Raw genomic sequence first — 19,600 nt, forward strand, 5'->3', positions numbered from 1 at the left:
TGGGACTCACCGCCCTTTCCTTCTGTGTACTGTGATGATTTCCTTTCCTGCTGCTTGTCCTTCCTGAAATAGTGACGTTTTCCAGTTGCTTAGTTTTTGTTGAATGTCTTGGGAATTCTTCCTACCCCTTACATTAAGCTTACAGTGTAATTTTCCATCAAATCAATTTCTCCTTGCACAATGGATTCTGGGTCCAAAACCTGGCTCCAGTCTGGAAATGGGCAGGAACCATGATTGTTCCTGGGGCACTTGCCCTTGGCTTCCTGGTCACCATCCTTGATATCTCTTAACTGTATGGATTGAAGAGTGTCGCCTCTGGCTGGCATAGATGCCATCCCTAGTGTTCTCACTGGCCAACACCAATGTTCATAGACCGCTGCCCACCATGGCACCTCATCAGTGTATTTCCTCCAATGAAGACAGTTCCTTTTGACCGGCGCGGTAGCTCACACCTGTAATCCCAACACTTTGGGAGGACGAGGCGGGTGGATCACAAAGTCAAGAGATTGAGACCATTCTGGCCAACATGGTGAAACTCTGTCTCTACTAAAATATAAAAATTAGCTGGGTGTGGTAGTGCATGCCTACAGTCCCAGCTACTGAGGAGGCTGAGGCAGGAGGGTCACCTGAACCCAGAGGAGGAGGCTGCAGTGAACCAAGATCATGCCACTGCACTCCAGCCTGGTGACAGAGCGAGACTTTATTTCACAAAACAAAACAAAACAGACAGTTCCTTTCCAAGACATGTGTTGATCTAATTGTGGTAGACAGAGTAATGGCCCTTACAGACGTCCATGTCTAAATCCCCAAAACCTGTGAATATGTTAGGTACGTGTAATCAAGTTAAAGAATTAAGATAGAAGGTGGGTGCATGGGGATTGGAGGCTCACAGGCCATGAAATTGCCTTGGGATGGGGTGATGGATGGAGCTAAAGCATTTTGCACCTAAGTCTTGAGGCCAGTGTCTTAGTCCATTTTCTGTTGCTACAAAGAACACCTGAGACTGGGTGACTTACACAGGAAAGATGTTTACTTGATTCACAGTTCTGAAGGCCGGGAAGTTCAAGAGCATGGCAGCAGCTTCTGGTGGTGCTTTTGTCCTGCATCACAACACAGCGAGTGGGAACCCACTCACTCCCTCAAGAATTCGCCCAGTTCCTAAAGAGCAGCATTAATCTCTCTTAATGGCCTTACCACACCTTAGAGGCCCCACCTCCCAACACCCCCATGCCTGGACCAAATTTCCAACATATGAATTCCAGGGACCCACTCCAACCACAGCAACTGGGAAAATGGAGGCCAAGAACTGTGGATGAGTCTGACTCCCCCTGGGTACCGAGACACGTTCACCACTTTGGCTCATCTGAGAAATTCACTGAAGCTTCATTACACACCCGCTCCTGAAGGGCCGCAGAGCACACCCCCAGCCTTTCCATGGCAGCCTGAAGGCTGCAGCTTCTTCTGTGCCGCGTCTTCTCGGCACAATCCCAGTCATGTGTTGTGCTCTCAGACCTATATGAGGAAACAGAGGTCATCTTCACTTTGCAGCCTGAACTCTTTTCAAGGAAGGGAGATGCATTTCGGCTGTCACATTATATGATGATTGGTACAGCGGGCACAGCAGAGCAGAAATGGAATCAGCTGCCAGGGGCATTTTGAACATCTTCCAAAAAACAATTTTAAGCCATTCTGAAATCTGTGAACTTATGTAGAAATCTGTATTGTCCTTACATTCAACTTTCTATAAAGTATATTTTACATTTTTTTAGAAGGTGCCTTCCCTTTGATGTTGACAAAGAGTCAAGCTCCGTCAAATACTTAAAAGAGGTTTATTCTCAGCTAAATATGAGTGACCATGGCCCCAGGGAGCCTCAAGAGATCCTGAGATGTGTCCAAGGTGTCTGGGTTGCAAGTTGGTTTTATACATTTTAGGGGAACATAAGATATCAATCAATGCATGTGAGGTAGACATTTGGTCTGGGAGGGCAGGACAACTGAAAGCGGGCTGGGGAGGGAGGGACACAGGGGAGTGAGCTGACAGGTCATAGGTGGATTCAGTTTCTGATTGACAATTGGTTGAACTGAATTGTATTATTATCTAAAGATTGGAATGAATTAATAGAAAGGAGTGTCTGGGCTAGGATAAGGGGTTGTGGAGATCAAGGTTCTTGTTAGTAGATGAAGTCTCGTTGGTGGAATTCTGGTCTGTTTCTGATGATTTTGCTGAGTCCCCACCCAGATCTTATCTTGAATTCCCACATGTTGTGGGAGGGACCCAGTGGGAGGTAATTGAATCATGGGGATGAGTCTTTCCCAGGCTGTTCTCATGATAGTGAGTCTCACAAGATCTAATGCTTTTATAGAGGAGTTTCCCTGCACAAGCTCTCTTTGCCTGCCACCATCCACGTAAGACATGACTTGCTCCTCCTTGCCTTCCACCATGATTAATGAGGCCTCCCCAGCCATGTGGAACTGTGAGTCCAATAAAACTCTTTCTTTTGTAAATCTCCCAGTCTTGGGTATGTCTTTATCAGCAGCATGAAAATGGACTAATGTGGTTTCCTATGTAGACCTTTAAAAGGTGCTAGACTCTCTCAGGATTGGGAAGGTCTGGAAGGGTAAGATCTAGTAATGTTACAGATTCTTCACAGATGCAAATCTCCCTCCACAAAAGACAGCTTGGCAGGGCCATTTCAAAATATGGAAAAGAAACAAGTTTGGGGGTAAAATATCTTGATTTTCTTCTTTATCTGTCATGTGATATGTCAGTTGGAGTTGGTATCTAATTGCTAGTCTGTTCTGTCAGTCTTAAGATTTGTATTTTATTTTTATTTTTGAGACACAGTTTCACTCTGCGGCCCAGGCTGGAGTACAGTGGTACAATCTCGGCTCACTGCAACCTTCTCCTCCTGGGTTCAAGTGATTCTCATGCCTCAGCCTCCTGAGTATCTGGGATTATTGGTGCATGCCCAGACAATTTTTGTATTAGTAGTGACGGGGTTTCTCCACGTTGGCCAGGCTAGTCTTGATCTCTTGACCTCAAGTGATCTGCCCAACTCGGCCTCCCAAAATGCTGGGATTACAGGTGTGAGCAACCTTGCCCGGCAAAGATCTCTATTTTAATGTTAATGCTGGTCTGTTTCACTAAACTCCAAAAAGGAGAGGCACATCATGAGGCATGCCCAATCCTCCACTGCTTGTCATGGTCTGAACTAGTTTTTCAGGTTTCTTTGGAATCTCCTTGACTGAGAAGAGGGGTCCATTCAGTTGGGTGGGGGGCTTAGAATTATGTTCTTGATTTACAAGATAGAAGAATATTAATTATTGGAAAAACATCAAACAACTTATGGCAGCTTCACAATAAGGTGTTACATTAGAAAACTAAAGCAGAGTAAAACTGTTTTATTTCCTTTATTGGAAAATATTTCCTGTGGGCAAGACGGTATTGCAAGTTCAATTCAAGCTTAAAGACTGACATGGTTGGGCCGAGTCTCCACCCAAATCTCATCTTGAATTCCCATGTGTTATGGGAGGGACCTGGTGGGAGGTAATTGAATGATGAGGGCAAGACTTTCCCATCTTGCTCTCGTGATAGTGAATACGTCTCACGAGCTCTGACGGTTTTAAAAACAGGACTTGCCCTGCACAAGTTCTCTCTTCGCCTGCTGCCATCCATGTAAGATGTGACTTGCTCCTCCTTGCCTTCTGCCATGATTGTGAGGCCTCCCCAGCCATATAGAAGTTTAAGTCCATTAAACCTCTTTTTCTTCCCAGTGTTGGGTATGTCTTTATCAGCAGCATGAAACAAACTAATACAGAGGCCCTCCCACAATTCTCCCCACCCGTGGCTACAATAGGTAATTTTTACTTTTTCTTTATTGTTTCTGAGATGGAATCTCACTGTGTCACCCAGGCTGGAGTGCAGTTGCCCCATCTCCACTCACTGCAACCTTTGCCTACCAGCTTCAAGCAATTCTCCTGCCTCAGCCTCCCGAGTAGCTGGGACTACAGGTATGTGCCACCACACCTGGATAACTTTTGTATTTCTAATGGAGATGGGGTTCACCATGTTGGTCACGCTGGTCTCAAACCCCCGCTCGCAGGTGATCGACCTGCCTTAGCCTCTCGAAGCGCTGGGATTACGGATGCGAGCCACCATGCCCAGCCTATAATAATTTTTAAAAGAAAAAATTAAAAACCAGCAACACTTCATAGACCAAAAACGAACCAGAAACACATAGGAGCTCACAGGATCCAGACCTTGGGCCTGTGGGGGCTCTGGACCCCCAAAGAGGGAAAGGTGCTTGGGAAGGCTGTCCTCGAAGAGTGAGGGGCGGAAGGTGACTGAGAGCAGCAGAGAGCAGCCAGGAGCATCGCTGAAGACGAGGTTGGAATAAGTCTCTGTAACTGCCCAGTGGCTTCACCTTGCCCTCCCTGCACAGAACCGAGTTATCAAGACAGGGCAACGGCAGAGAAGAAAAGGTAATTCACGCAGAGCCGGCTGTGCAGGAGACCGGGTGTTGCCATGAGTCTGTCTCCCTGCACAGTCAGGGATCACAGTCTTTACAGATACTTTGGAGGGTCGGGGCTTCGGGACATGGGGAGTGCTGGCTGGGCAGGCTGCAGATGGAATCGGGGGTCCACGTGAGGTTTCCTCGCTGCTTTCTTTTTCCTCCCTCAGGACACTCACCGCGTTTCCTCGCCCCCCTCACTCCTCCGTCCACGGCAAGACACTCGGCAGAGGTAGCCTCGCTTCTCAGAGGAGGACGGTCTGAGTCCGGGTTCCTCTGGGAGCCAGCCCCGAGGCAGATTTGGGGACAAGCGGCTCACGGAAGTGAGTCCAGGAAGCCCCAGGAGAGCAGCGGGAGTGAGCGGGGCGGGAAGGGCAGGCAGCGGGGGCGGCTGCCGCTGCTCCTGGGAAAACGTGGGAGGCAGCTCGGGAAGGACGAGCTCCTGGGGTTTTGGAGCTTCCCGGCCTGTCCAGACTGCGAGGGTGAAGTCTGAAAGGGCTTCTGAGCAGCAGGAACACTGCGGCCTAAGGCGGGAGCTGAGGGAGGGACTGCAAACACTTCCGTTAGGACTGAGCACAGGGGCCCCAGCCTCCATTCTTCACTGCTCGGCTGTCCTCGAGCAGCCGCCCGCCCCGGGCCCTCCTGCTCCCCAGGGCACCCACCATCCCGCTCTCTTCCTTCCCCTCTGGGCCAGGCCGCTCGCCCTTCCAGACTCCCTGGATCCCTACGCGCCCTCAGTCACTGCCGCTCTCGGACGGCGGGCACGGAAAAATGGATGCCGTCGTCGGCCGCGTGCGTGCGCAGGCGCACCACACCGCGCGCAGGCGCACCACACCCCGGGCGCGCGCACGCACACCTACACCCCACAACCACCCCTGGGCAGGCGCGCCACACCCCGCGCGTGCACACCCACACCCCACACCCAGCCCTGGGCAGGCGCGCCACACCCCGCGCGTGCACACACAGCCCCCACACCCACCCCTGTGCAGGCGCACCACACCCCGGGCGCGCGCACGCACACCCACACCCCACACCCACCCCTGGGCAGGCGCGCCACATCCCGCGCGTGCACACACACCCCACACCCACCCCTGGGCAGGCGCGCCACATCCCGCGCGTGCACACACACCCCACACCCACCCCTGGGCAGGCGCGCCACATCCCGCGCGTGCACACACAGCCCCCACACCCACCCCTGTGCAGGCGCACCACACCCCGGGCGCGCGCGCGCACACACACCCCCCCACACCCACCCCTGTGCAGGCGCGCGCGCGCACACACGCACCACACCACACCCCGCGCGTGCGCGTGCGAACACACACAGAAAAGCCACACCCACCCATGCGCAGGCGCACCACACACAAACACCCGCGTGCGGCGTGGTGCCTGCGGGCTTCCGTACTGGGTCTCCATGGCGACCGCGTGGGCCGGGCGGCCTCCATTGTCGGGCTGCTGCTCTCCCCTGCCGGGCTCGCATGCGCTCCAGTTGGCGGGTACCCGGAAGGTGAGGCGGGGCGGGGACGGCCGGCTCGCTGGGCCCTCCTAGGGGACGGCGGGAGGAAGGTGGTGCCTCGGCCCCTCGTGTTCTCTTGCGTAGCTCCTGCCCGGATGCTTCCGGCATAGGCTGCACCTCTCAGGCCTGGAATGTGAAGCCCAGAGCGTCGGATTCAACTCAGCCTCGCCCGGATGGGGAAACCGAGGCAGGGAGCGGGGATGGGCGTGCGTCGGGGTTCCTTGAAGGGAGCCTGGGAAGCCCCACGGAGCCCGGCACTGCCTGGGCCCCGTGGGAAGTCCACGCTGTTGTTTCAGTTCTGGTTTTAAGACATTTTCCCTGTTCTGAGGTTCGAAGCCTCCCCTCCTCTTTTTAAAGTTACCTGATTCGGAGAAAACAAGTGAACTGACCGTGAAAAAGCCCGCAGGCTTCCATGGAATGCAGGCCGCCTGGGGTCGAACCCTGCTGGGTCCCAGTGTCGCCTCCATCCCGCAATTAACTGCGCCCCCCTAGCAGTCAACTCATCTACGGCTCAGCCTCCTCCCTAAACAGGGAATGAAGTACACACAGATGCCCCTGGGCTGCTGAGTGATTGGAATTAGATGAACTGATGCATTCCTACGTTGAATCTTGTTGCCGAATGAGTTGTTTGGAAATTGCAAGGGAAAGTGCGCCTCGCAGAATGAGGTTTTGATGAACAATACTTCTGAGAAAAAGTGTTGCTGGACAATGAAAATTCAAGATCCTTAATTTAACAGGTTTTCCCTGATGCTTAACTGGGTGTTAACCAGATAGTGCTGGTCACTGGGCCGAAAGGATAAGAAAAAGGCAGGCTTCCTGGGCTCAAGGAACTAAAAACATAGTTCAAATGGCCCGGAGCCACAGCACAGGCAAGAAACTGCAAACTGATGAGGAACCACCTGCCCCAGTCATTTCACGGAAGCATCATGGTTGGTTTAAGGCTTCCAAGTGTTCTTGTGTTGCCGTCCCTGACACAATCATTCCTGCTGTGCACCTTTGCGATTCCAGGAGTTAAATCTTGGAACTCCACTGTACAGAGTGAGAGCAGAGAATTTTAATCGGAACCTCTTTGTATTCCTTTTTTTTTTACTCATTTAAAAGTCAAACTTTTGCTACTGCTTATGAAAAACGATAGCTTTTGAAACAGGCTGAATCGCTGTGGACCTGCCTCACAGCTCTTCCGTATACATAGTTGTTTCTACGTCTCCCCTTCCTATGTCTCCAGGTGACTGCAGACCAAGGAGGTTGAGCTGCTGTCCCAGGAGAACGGATGGAGCGAAGTGGCTCCTGCAGAGCTCCCTCTGCAGCAGCTGCTGATCTGGAGGAGGATGCGGGTCAAACTAGGAGCTTGCCTGTCGCCCCCTCCAAAGATGTTCACAAGGGTGCTGGAGGGATCATCTTTTCCTCCTCACCGATTCTAGACCTGAGTCAGAGTGGTCTGTGCCATTTGGAAGAGGTCTTTAGAATCCCCAGCCTTCAAGTAAGTGGGGCTGCCCCTCAGGCCGTGTGTCCGCAGGTCCCCTGTAGACAGAAATGGGAATCTACCCCTGGGCTTGCTTTGTAGGCTTCTTTCTCTTTGGAAGTGATGAATTCTAAGATGAAACAGAGGAAAGGTTCACTTATGGCTTCGTATGCCCATCACACAAAATGGGAAGTTCCTGATGGGGACCAGCCAATGGGAGCAGTACGTCTGTTTAGACGCAGGCGTCTGTTCTCTTCCCTGCAGTAATCCCAAAACCTGTGGAAGAAACTACTGCTGTACATCCTTGGTCTCTTCGTTAAAACACAAAACCTTGAAGGAAATCAGGTGACACTAACAGTTAAAAACTTTGTCGTCACCCACGGTTTTGCTTGTGTTACACACTGGTTTTACTCTATGCCCAGCTCTTCTCTGTCAGGTAGATGCTGTCTTGTCCCTGATTTCCAGAAAAAGCTTCTGTGAGGGCACAGCTTTGATGTCTGACAGTTGAAGATTCCCCCTGCAGTCCTTGTCACTGCCTGGATGCACAGAATTTCCTTAAACCTCATTTGGTTTAATCTGGAACGTGGGAATGATCATCTTTTCCTGGGTTATTGTAGGAATGAATAGCGTGAAAGCGTAGTGTCTAGAACACGGTTATGATGTTGATTGACTTTCTTTTTGTACTTTTAGTGGAGTCAGGGTTTCACCATGGTGCCCAGGCTGGTCTTAAACTCCTGAGACCGGGTGATCTGCCTGTTTGTGCCTCTCAAAGTGCTGTGATTACAGGCATGAGCCACCGCGCCTGGCCAGATTGACATTTTTGAGTGCTTTTACAAGAGCTACATATTTAGATGTTTAGTGGCTGCTTATGTTATAAACTGTACATTTCCCTTGTGTTTGCTGTTAGGGCTCTTTTTTCCTTCCTGCTGACATCTAGGATGTGGCACTGGTCATGGGGACCTGCTTTGTCCTGGCTCCTGTTACACACATGTCACTCTTAATGAACAGATAACCTCAGCCCTGAGTCAGGGATCCAGCAGACCCCTGAGGTTTCTGTTACCTTAATGCATAAAGGGAGAAGGAGGAAATTCCAGAGGTCCTGAGGCTTAATGAAGAAGCTTGGTAACTGTTACACCATTCAGAACACAGATGTCAACATAAATTTTATTACCATGGCGACAAGTCTTTAAAAGAGTAATCCCTGGGACCGGTAGACTCAGCCTCTGAAGTCATAAACAGCACTTCCAGAGTTCCTATCCTCACATGAGGCTTCCAGGACCTAACAGGAAAGATGGAACCTGTGTTGTGGCATGGCCAACTCACTATTCACCATGCCAGAAACTAACTCACCCATCCAAACCCAAAGAATGGACTCAGAGACCCAGAGGACAGTGAAAGTGGGACTCTAATGACCGTCTTGCAAGAGCAGGTGTCTGGTGGGCAGGCACACCCAGCACAGTTACAACAAGCAGTTTATCCCCTAGTGCGCAGGCCCCTCCCCGGTTCCTCACAGGCTGAGTACTGTGGGGTCGCATCTTCCCAGACGTCACCTGTTGGTTGTGGGGCAGGGGCTGGAGGTGTTTTTTTCGGGTTGTCCTGCTGCGTTTTGTCGCAGCCCACAATACATTGCAATCCTAACTCCGTCAGGGGCTCTTCGAGTGTTTGGCTTATGACCTGAGTAGGTGGGCAGCTGATAACAAACAGAACGAGCTGTTTTGCAGGCTAGTAAACTTTCATCTTAGACTCAACTTCTTTGGTTCGGGTGAGGGCAGCTAAGCGGGGCGGTGGGTGACAGGCAGGCATTGGCTCTCCACGAGGGGCCTAGTGTATCCCGTTTCTTCTGTAGTTACTGACCGAGGCCGGTTCAGCACACTCGGTCTTGGAAATGAACCACCGCAGACACGAGTTCCTTCGATTCCCTCCTCTTTTTACTCCCACTGGTCCCATGTCCGTATTTATTTTTGTGACCTTTGGTCCTTAAATTGTTTCAAGAGCTGTTGACTCTTCATCATCAGAGAGTAGGTCTGATGTGGTTTCTAATAACGGTTCATACGTCATGGCCATTTGTTGATGGCTGCTTCAATTAATTTTGGGGTCAAGCCTTTAACGCAGAGGATGATGCAACACCCTGTAGCTGTTGGGACCCTCAGCCACTGGTATAAGGGATGGCAGAACGGAGGCTTCCATTCCCGGCCTTTTCCCGAGCCAGCTCTCTAGGTATAAGGGATGGCAGAACGGAGGCTTCCATTCCCGTCCTTTTCCCGAGCCAGCTCTCTAGGTATAAGGGATGGCAGAACGGAGGCTTCCATTCCCGGCCTTTTCCCGAGCCAGCTCTCTAGGTATAAGGGATGGCAGAACGGAGGCTTCCATTCCCGGCCTTTTCCCGAGCCAGCTCTCTAGGTATAAGGGATGGCAGAACGGAGGCTTCCATTCCCGTCCTTTTCCCGAGCCAGCTCTCTAGGTATAAGGGATGGCAGAACGGAGGCTTCCATTCCCGGCCTTTTCCCGAGCCAGCTCTCTAGGTATAAGGGATGGCAGAACGGAGGCTTCCATTCCCGGCCTTTTCCCGAGCCAGCTCTCTAGGTATAAGGGATGGCAGAACGGAGGCTTCCATTCCCGGCCTTTTCCCGAGCCAGCTCTCTAGGTATAAGGGATGGCAGAACGGAGGCTTCCGTTCCCGGCCTTTTCCCGAGCCAGCTCTCTAGGTATAAGGGATGGCAGAACGGAGGCTTCCGTTCCCGGCCTTTTCCCGAGCCAGCTCTCTAGGTATAAGGGATGGCAGAACGGAGGCTTCCGTTCCCGGCCTTTTCCCGAGCCAGCTCTCTAGGTATAAGTCAGTAAACAGGTCATCAGTTCTGGCATTTTCTGCCAACTCATTGGCTAAAGTTGTTAACCCCTGTAATGCTGTTGTGATGCTCCATCTGGGGCGGTATTGTTAGGAATGAAGGTGCCATGACGCATGCACCCCCTTTCTCTGCCATGATCGTGTCTAGCGCAAGTCCGTTCTTCCAGGCCATTCGGCTGGTGGCTCCTTCGGGAGCGTCTCCAGAACAGCGGATGAGTCTTCGTCGAGTTCTAATAGAGGTGATAAATCCAATGCACGTTTCGTTACTCGTTGCCCACCAGCACAGGGCTGACACAAACCCAGCAGCTGTTTGGTTTGGGGCCCAAATTCATTCGTACTCCTGTAGGACTCCCAAGAGTCAGTGCAAACGCTGGGATCTAAAGGATTTGTTAGATGTCTGCGACGTCAGTGGCCACGTGGGCTCTCGGGGCTCTTATGGAATGGCAGCTTGAACTAAGGCACATGTCCCGGTCCAGTTGGACGGTGGCAGGTCATGAGGCACCTGTCCCTACGATCACCAGGCATCAACCCGGGGTGCATAGAAAGCCAAGCAGTTGCGTTTGTTTGACTCGCCAGTGGTGGTAGGTTGTGGGTACAAGTTGAGAGTTCTCTCACAGGCGTACTGAACTCTGCCCCCTCCCTAGAGAGGCAAGAGGAGTGGTTCATATTCCCTGAGGAGAGTGAGAGGGTTGCTCTAGGATCTGATCTCCGCAAGGCGGGAAAGAGCAAAGATAGACATTTGCAGCTCTCGCCCCCTGTATCCCTGTCCTGGCGTGCAGCCAACATGCAGCGTGTTCCGTGGGGACTGGCACCCCATCCTGGGGAAATGCAACCACCTCTGCCTGAGGCCGCCCAACCGAGCATGAGTAACTGTCGCTCTTATTAAGCTAGTACTGAAAATTTGACACATTCAACCCAGGCATTTGCATCCCCATCTCCAGTCTGGATTTCTAAAGTCTGCCTCAGGTCAGTTACCTTAATTACTTTTACTCTCTGAGGATCATTGTCCAGTAGGTTGACGTGGTGGGACCAGGAGTCACGGTCATCCTGGGTGGGCTCAGGTGGAGGTGGTGACGTCCCTAAAAGCTAACCGGTCCCTGGGATCCCTTCCCGAGATACTTATTCCTAGTCCATGCCTCAGGGTTCCTGGTCTACAGTAGCTGGTTAATCCAGGGTTGCATTCTAAATTTCCACAGTTAGGTGGCGTGAGGCTTTATGCAAATGTATTTTATTGCTTAAGGGTTTGTTTCTGGAACCATGGCTCACCCAGCCTTGAAATGGGTGGTCCGTAGGCCTCATTCCAGCGGGCGCAGGCTTTCCCCATGGTGACGGTTTCAGGACACATGTTTGCTCGTGACAGCTGCCTTTGTTTCCCTGAATGCTCACCATGGAACACTTGGCAGCCATCGAACTTTACGGTCTCGGAGGTGGAGGTTCTAGCTATGTGGACTCAGTTCGTCTGGATCTTCTTCTTCCTCCGGCTCCATCCAATATTTGTGAGCCTCTCACCCCGGTAGCAGGCTTACTCCCGACCACATCCACCCCCAGTGACAGGGCCGCTCACAGCTTCCTTCGAGGTTTTTCTAGAGTTAGCCGAAGCCTTCCTTCGGTGGTCTACACACGTCCCATTCACCCTCTTCCCTTCCTTCCGGAGGTTCGTTACCAGTCTCTTGACCGCGTGTCGTGTCCACCCCCATTCAGCTGTTCATATGGCTGCCTCAGGTCAGAAGCACTTGATAGGAGCCTGCCCAGCTCGGGTGGGGCCTGTTACCTTTAGCACTGAGTTGAACTCACGGGGCAGGCTGTGAGTCAGAGGTCCGTTCAGCCTAAAGGATCACAGGGTGGAGGGCATGACCAGTATAGAATTCCTTTTTTTTTTTTTTTTTTTTGACACGGAGTTTCGGTCCTGTTACGCAGGCTGGAGTGCAATGGCACGATCTCGGCTCACCGCAACCTCCGCCTCCTGGGTTCAGGCAATTCCCCTGCCTCAGTCTCCTGAGTAGCTGGGATTATAGGCACGTGCCACCATGCCCAGCTAATTTTTTGTATTTTTAGTAGAGATGGGGTTTCATCATGTTGACCAGGATGGTCTCGATCTCTTGACCTCGTGATCCACCCGCCTCAGCCTCCCAAAGTGCTGGGATTACAGGCTTGAGCCACCGCACCCGGCTTATGAATTTCTTAACAATTGGTCTTTGGGTTCCATAGCAGGAAGGTCCATAGTCCTACCTAAATGTGGGAGTCCATGGAATGACTGGTAAGGGGACAATCCCAAGCCTTTCTTACGGGCTGACCTAATCCTAAGGAGAGCTGTTGGGAGATGTTTGGTACAAGGCATTTTAGTTTCTAAGATTCGTTTAATAAGATGCTTTTGGAGAGTTTGATTCATTCTTTCGACCTTTTCGGAGGAAGGGGAATGCCGAGGGGTATGGTAATCCCATCCAGTGTGTAAACCCTCCATAATTCCCCTTAGCACCCTCGAGTAAAGCGGCTCCCATTGTCCGAGTCAGTATTTTCCCCCAGGCCAAATCTGGGTTTAATTTCTTCTAAGATTATTTTGACCACATTCCTGGCATGGCAGTTGGGAGGGGGGCCTCCACCCAGCCCGAGAGGTGGTCTGTTACCAGTGGGGACTTTAGCCTCCCTGTTTTGGACATTTCTGTAAAATCTACTTGAAGGAGGTCTTCTTCCGGTAGTCTGTTTTCTTTCTTTGAGGTGGAGTCTCACCCTGTTGCCCAGGCTGGAGAGCAATGGCGCAATCTCAGCTCACTGCAACCTCCGCCTCCTGGGTTCAAGTGATTCTCCTGCCTCGGCCTAATGAGTACCTGGGATTACAGGCTCCCGCCACCATACCTGACTAATTTTTTGTATTTTTAGTAGAGGCCAGGTTTCACTGTGTTGGCCAGACTGGTCTCGAACTCCTGACCTCATGATCTCTCCGCCTTGGCCTCCCAAAGTGCTGGGATTACAGGCGTAATTACTACCTTTTTGTTTATTCTCTAGCAGGCCACACAACCCCCACACACTTGTTTAGCAAGGATATGAATCCCTGTACACTCATAATTCTTGAGTATTGCATCACACGTGGCCTGGGGACCCCAGTGACTCACCTAATGTAGTGTGGACATCGGTTCTCTCATGTGGGTTTGTTGTTTCTCTCTCGTCAGGGAACACCCACCTCCCATCCTGGTTTGAGTGGCCCCTGTCTCCCTAGCTCTTCCTCTTCTTTAGAAAACTGGGGTCTTCATACCACCTTCGGGCTCTCTGGGATTGGCTAAACAGTCTCACCTCTTCCTCCAGGGAGGCTTGCCTAGCAGCTCCATCTGCAAGCCCGTTCCCTACAGCTTCTGCAGTGTTTGCTTTCTGATGGCCATTTATGTGAACTGTGGCCGTCTCTGCTGGAGGCAGGACGCTTTCTAAACCTTGTGTGAGCAGCTCCTCATGTGCCAGCTCTTCCCCTTACTCTGTATCAGGCCCCGCTCTGTCCAGAGCCTTCCAGAGGTGTGTGCTCCTCCATGGCCGTATTTGGAGCCACTCTGTATGGTGCCTTCTTAGCCTTCTAGGAGCTCTAGGCCTGGTTAAGAGCATCTGATTCACAGGTTTGGGCTGGGCAGTTACTGGGTAATCTTCTTTTTTCACGTAAGGATTGTGGTTTCCATCAATGACAGCATAACCAGCGTGTCTTTACCGTCAGTCACTCGGGATGACCCATCCGCAGCCTCATTCCCTCATGGAGTGGCGCTTCTGTGAGGTCTGGGCTAACCTCAGTTTGACATTCTGTGATACCTAATTGGTTGTGGTCTCGTGCCTCATTACTCCCCTTTCCATAAGTAACTGGCTAGTTTCAAGCAAGTGTCTGTTGTTAACACCAAATTATCTTTTTCTAGTAATATGGCTTCCTATTTTAATGTCCAGAAATTAGTCACCTCCCAGCTCTTTGATCTGGTATACCCCTGACCCTATGTGGGGTGCTCACTGCCAGGCCCAGCTTCCTGATGTGGGGCGCTCACTGCCAGGCCCATCTTCCTGATGTGGGGCGCTTACTGCCAGGCTCAGCTTCCTGATGTGGGGCGCTCACTGCCAGGCCCAGCTTCCTGATGTGGGTGCTCACTGCCAGGCCCAGCTTCCTGATGTGGGGCGCTCACTGCCAGGCCCAGCTTCCTGATGTGGGCGCTCACTGCCAGGCCCAGCTTCCTGATGTGGGGCGCTCACTGCCAGGCCCAGCTTCCTGATGTGGGCGCTCACTGCCAGGCCCAGCTTCCTGATGTGGGCGCTCACTGCCAGGCCCAGCTTCCTGATGTGGGGCTGCTCACTGCCAGGCCCAGCTTCCTGATGTGGGCGCTCACTGCCAGGCCCAGCTTCCTGATGTGGGCGCTCACTGCCAGGCCATGCTTCCTGATCTGGGGTGCTCACTGCCAGGCCCAGCTTCCAGCTCTCCTCTACCCGCAGGGCCGTGGCAGCCACTGCCTGCACCCATTTGGGCCATGCTTGAGTGACAAGTTGGAGAAGCTTGGAGAGAAAAACAACAGTCACCTCTTCCCTGCCCCACATTTCAGTGAGCAACCCAAGGGCCATGCCCTGGTCTACTGTGACAAACAGATGAAATATTTTCTCTAAAGGTAGGAGGGCCAGGACTGGGGCTGTAGAGAGAGCTTGCTTTCAATCCTCCACTGCCTTGATTTCTTCCAGGCACCATTGCAAGGGATCGGGTTCTTCTGGTAATTTCAGATACAGAATCCTCGTCTTCTGAGCCTATGATTCAACCCATATCTACAGCAACCAGTTAAACCTAAAAACTTTCAGAGTTCTTTCTTTGTCTTAGGCGAGGGCAGACCCACTATTCCCGATATTCTCTCAGGGTTTATTCCCCACTTCCCTTCACTAAGTAGATGTCCTAAGTGTTAACTTCTTTTTCTGCAAGTTGCAATTTGTCCTTGGAGACTCACGATCCCCTTTCCCCCAGGAAATTAAGATTCTGGTGGCTTCTGATACCTTGGCCCTCCTTTCCCCAGAAATTAGAAGATCATCCACATACAGTCACAACTGGGTTTCTCTGGAAGGTTGGAATTCCTCCAGGAGGTTTTCTAAGACTTGGCCAAATAAGTCTCAGGCTTCCGTGGACCCTCCTGGCAGTCCACGGTGCTGCCGCTTTCTCCCGTTGTGGGGTTTTCCATTCAAAGGCACAGAGTCTAGGGGACAAGCCCAGAATGCGTCTTTCCACTACGCCGAACCACTTATGTTCATAGGGTGTTTTACTGAGGAGGGTGTAGGGATGAAGCACCCCAAGACGGTGAGTTTGGACAATTGATTTATAGCTCTTCGACCTTATGCTAGTCTACAGGACCCATCTGGTCTGTACCGGGAGAACTGGGGTGTTGCTTGGTGACATACAGGCTTCCATTGGTCCCGCTTCCATCAATCCCTCCATGAGTGGCTGGAGACCCTTCTGCCCTTCAGTGGGTGCGGGATATTGTTTCCTGCAAACTCTTTCTCCTGGACTTTTGGTTCAGCCTGTGAGGGTGTGATTTTTTAAAAATTTATTTCTTTTACTTTAGGTGCGTACTATATCTGGCATTTCTCCCCATGTTATCCCTCCCCACCCTCCCCTCCCTCCGCACCCCCCATTGTCTGTCCCCTGTTCCCCCCAACTGTCCCCTGTGTGTGATGCTCCTCTCCCTGAGTCCACATGGTCTCGTTGTTCAACAGAGGGTGTGATTTTTAACCCTCCCCTGTTGCCTTCCTTGATCCACAGGCTGGGACTGACTCTGCTTTCCTCCTCTGTTAGAAGGCCCATCACTCCTTTTATCTGTCCCTTCTCTCCTCCTGATCCTAAACCTAATCAACAGTCAGGTCTTGGCCCAGGAGGTTGGTTCCTGCTTCAGAAACTTACAAGAATGACCCCTTAATCTGTTCTGATCCCAAGCTAGTTAACATCGTCTCGAATATTGGAACGTGAAGCCCTTCCCCCTTTACTCCAATACTATTAACTTTTCCTCAGAGAGTTTTGTGCCTGTTGGTTGGTACATTAGGGAGGAGTGAGCCTCTCCAGTGTCACCGAAAGATGTCATTTTCTTCCCCATACGAACCACCAGGTTTGAGAAACAGACTCACCCATCCAAGCCCTAAGAATGGACTCAGAGACCCAGAGGACAGTGGAAGTGAGACTTTAATGACGGTTTTGCAAGAGCAGGTGTCTGGTGGGCAGGCCCACCCAGCACAGTTTCAACAAGCAGTTTATCCCCTAGTGCGCAGGCCCCTCCCCGGTTCCTCATAGGCTGAGTCGGTCGTGGGGTAGGTCAGTCTTCCCGGACATCGCCCGTTGGTTGTTGAGCAGGGGCTTTAGGTGTTTTTTAGGGTTGTCCTACATTTTTTCCACAGCCCGCAATACATTGCAATCCCAGTCAGCTCAGGGGCTCTTCAAGTATTTGACTTACGACCTGAGTAGCTGGGCAGCTGATAATGTTATATCCAAGTCAGTGGTTAGGAAAGTGCCACACTCTGAAATGTGATTGTGAGTCCTCTGTTGCCAGCGACCGAGAGTCAGCTCACGCTCAAAATCTCTTAGCCCCGAGGAAGGGGTTTGATTTCCTTTTCTATGTTGCTCATGGTAAGGGAGCAAAGCAGAATTTTACAGAAGCAGAATAAGCAAGTTAGGGGAGGAGGCTCCCAGTATTGTTTATTAACTAAGGAGGGTGTACACGGGTGGTTCCCATGATTGCCGGTCACCAAGGGGGGCATTCGGTACTTTCCGTACAATCAGTCAAACGGGAATTCACAACAGCAAGTGGGCTTGTCAAGCAGGATATTGTTACAATGGTTATATGTTTCCATAGCTCTAAGCACAAATGACCCAGCACAGTGTGGCCCAGGTATGCACTCGGGGAGAAATGGCGGGGGGAGGAGCCAAGATGGAGTCAGTCAGGCTCACCGCTAAGATGGAGGTAGTTCGGTTCATCTCAATAAGAACAGACAAAATGAGCTGTTTTGCAGGCTAGTAAACTTTCATCTTAGACTAAACTTCTTTGTTTTGGGTGAGGGCAACTAAGGGGTGGTGGGGAGGCTGAGAAGCAGGCGTCGGCTGGCCAAGCAGGGGCCTGCTACATCCTGCTGCTTCTGTTGTTTGCTGATCTAAGCCGATTCAGGGCACTTTGTTCTGGAAACGAGCCACTGTATATATTATATCCTTCAACCATAACCAGCTCCAAGTCGCAGGCGGTGCCTGTTTCCACAGGTGCTGGGAGGAAGCAGAGTGTTATCTATCTCCTTGAGGAAGACGAGGTTTCAAAGCTGAGCACTAGAATCAGGTTGCACTGTGAGGGAAAGAGCAGGAAAGAGCACTGTGTACCTGTGATCACCAGGCCGCTTTCCGGAGACCTGGCCAGCTGCCGGCCAGCTGACTCCAGCAATTTCCTAACAGAGATAAGACACTGTTTTCAATGCCTTTATGAAGAGTGTGATTTTTCCAGTCGGTGTTTCTCAGACTGGAATCTGTCAGTGATTTGGAGCAGGGGCACAGTGTTAATGGGGAGGCGGGGGGCACTCTGCAGTATGCAGTGTGTGTTTCCACAGAGAAGGCAGCGTTATCACGACAGCCGATCCACGTGCTGCTCTCTAGTGTGAGCACCACAGCTGGTCCACGTGCTGCTCTAGTGTGATCACCCCATGCTGCTCTAGTGTGATCACCACGGCTGGTCCACATGCTGCTCTCATGTGATCACCACGGCCTGTCCACGTGCTGCTCTAGTGTGATCACCACGGCTGGTCCACATGCTGCTCTCATGTGATCACCACGGCCGGTCCATGTGCTGCTCTAGTGTGATCACCACGGCTGGTCCATGTGCTGCTCTCTAGTGTGATCACCACGGCTGGTCCACATGCTGCTCTCATGTGATCACCACGGCCGGTCCATGTGCTGCTCTAGTGTGATCACCACGGCCGGTCCACATGCTGCTCTCTAGTGTGATCACCACGGCCGGTCCATGTGCTGCTCTCTAGTGTGATCACCACGGCTGGTCCACATGCTGCTCTCTAGTGTGATCACCACGGCTGGTCCATGTGCTGCTCTCTAGTGTGATCACCACGGCTGGTCCACATGCTGCTCTCTAGTGTGATCACCACGGCCGGTCCATGCGCTGCTCTAGTGTGATCACCACGGCTGGTCCACATGCTGCTCTCTAGTGTGATCACCACGGCCGGTCCACGTGCTGCTCTAGTGTGATCACCACGGCCTGTCCATGTGCTGCTCTAGTGTGATCACCACGGCTGGTCCACATGCTGCTCTCTAGTGTGATCACCACGGCTGGTCCACATGCTGCTCTCTAGTGTGATCACCACGGCTGGTCCATGTGCTGCTCTCTAGTGTGATCACCACGGCTGGTCCATGTGCTGCTCTAGTGTGATCACCACGGCCGGTCCACATGCTGCTCTCTAGTGTGATCACCACGGCCGGTCCATGTGCTGCTCTAGTGTGATCACCACGGCCGGTCCACATGCTGCTCTAGTGTGATCACCACGGCTGGTCCATGTGCTGCTCTCTAGTGTGATCACCACGGCTGGTCCATGTGCTGCTCTAGTGTGATCACCACGGCCGGTCCACATGCTGCTCTCTAGTGTGATCACCACGGCCGGTCCATGTGCTGCTCTAGTGTGATCACCACGGCCGGTCCACATGCTGCTCTAGTGTGATCACCACGGCTGGTCCACGTGCTGCTCTAGTGTGATCACCACGGCCGGTCCACATGCTGCTCTAGTGTGATCACCACGGCTGGTCCACATGCTGCTCTAGTGTGATCACCACGGCTGGTCCACGTGCTGCTCTAGTGTGATCACCACGGCCGGTCCACATGCTGCTCTAGTGTGATCACCACGGCTGGTCCACATGCTGCTCTAGTGTGATCACCACGGCTGGTCCATGTGCTGCTCTCTAGTGTGATCACCACGGCTGGTCCATGTGCTGCTCTAGTGTGATCACCACGGCCGGTCCACATGCTGCTCTCTAGTGTGATCACCACGGCCGGTCCATGTGCTGCTCTAGTGTGATCACCACGGCCGGTCCACATGCTGCTCTAGTGTGATCACCACGGCTGGTCCACGTGCTGCTCTAGTGTGATCACCACGGCCGGTCCACATGCTGCTCTAGTGTGATCACCACGGCTGGTCCACATGCTGCTCTAGTGTGATCACCACGGCCGGTCCATGTGCTGCTCTAGTGTGATCACCATGGCCGGTCCATGTGCTGCTCTAGTGTGATCACCACGGCTGGTCCACAT

The 19,600-nt window shown here is 52.2% G+C and overlaps 2 protein-coding genes across 3 annotated transcripts in view; one reads left to right on the forward strand and one right to left on the reverse strand.

Annotated features, from left to right (window-relative positions):
• Nucleotides 1-1,008: 1,008 nt before the first annotated feature.
• Nucleotides 1,009-5,288, reverse strand: LOC144578783 (uncharacterized). 2 transcript variants are annotated; one of them, XM_078346805.1, is made up of 3 exons: nt 4,691-5,288; nt 1,395-1,512; nt 1,009-1,158 (listed from the first exon to the last, which is right to left on the reverse strand). In XM_078346805.1, the coding sequence occupies exons 1-3, from the start codon at nt 5,104-5,106 to the stop codon at nt 1,132-1,134; spliced, it is 561 nt and encodes a 186-aa protein (XP_078202931.1). In that variant the 5' UTR covers nt 5,107-5,288; the 3' UTR covers nt 1,009-1,131. The 2 variants fall into 2 exon arrangements, 1 of the variants encoding a protein (XP_078202931.1); XR_013525206.1 differs by lacking the exons at nt 1,009-1,158; nt 1,395-1,512 and adding an exon at nt 3,388-4,166.
• A 621-nt stretch (nt 5,289-5,909) lies between these two features.
• Nucleotides 5,910-19,600, forward strand: part of LRRC27 (leucine rich repeat containing 27) — a 38,110-nt gene continuing 24,419 nt past the window's right edge. The window contains 2 exon segments of the mRNA XM_035269550.3: nt 5,910-7,062; nt 7,250-7,504. Coding sequence (XP_035125441.3) covers nt 7,295-7,504 — 210 coding nt within the window. The 5' untranslated portion in view covers nt 5,910-7,062; nt 7,250-7,294.

The sequence above is a fragment of the Callithrix jacchus genome, chromosome 12, assembly GCF_049354715.1.
Source record: "Callithrix jacchus isolate 240 chromosome 12, calJac240_pri, whole genome shotgun sequence".
Taxonomy (NCBI): Eukaryota; Metazoa; Chordata; class Mammalia; order Primates; family Cebidae; genus Callithrix; species Callithrix jacchus.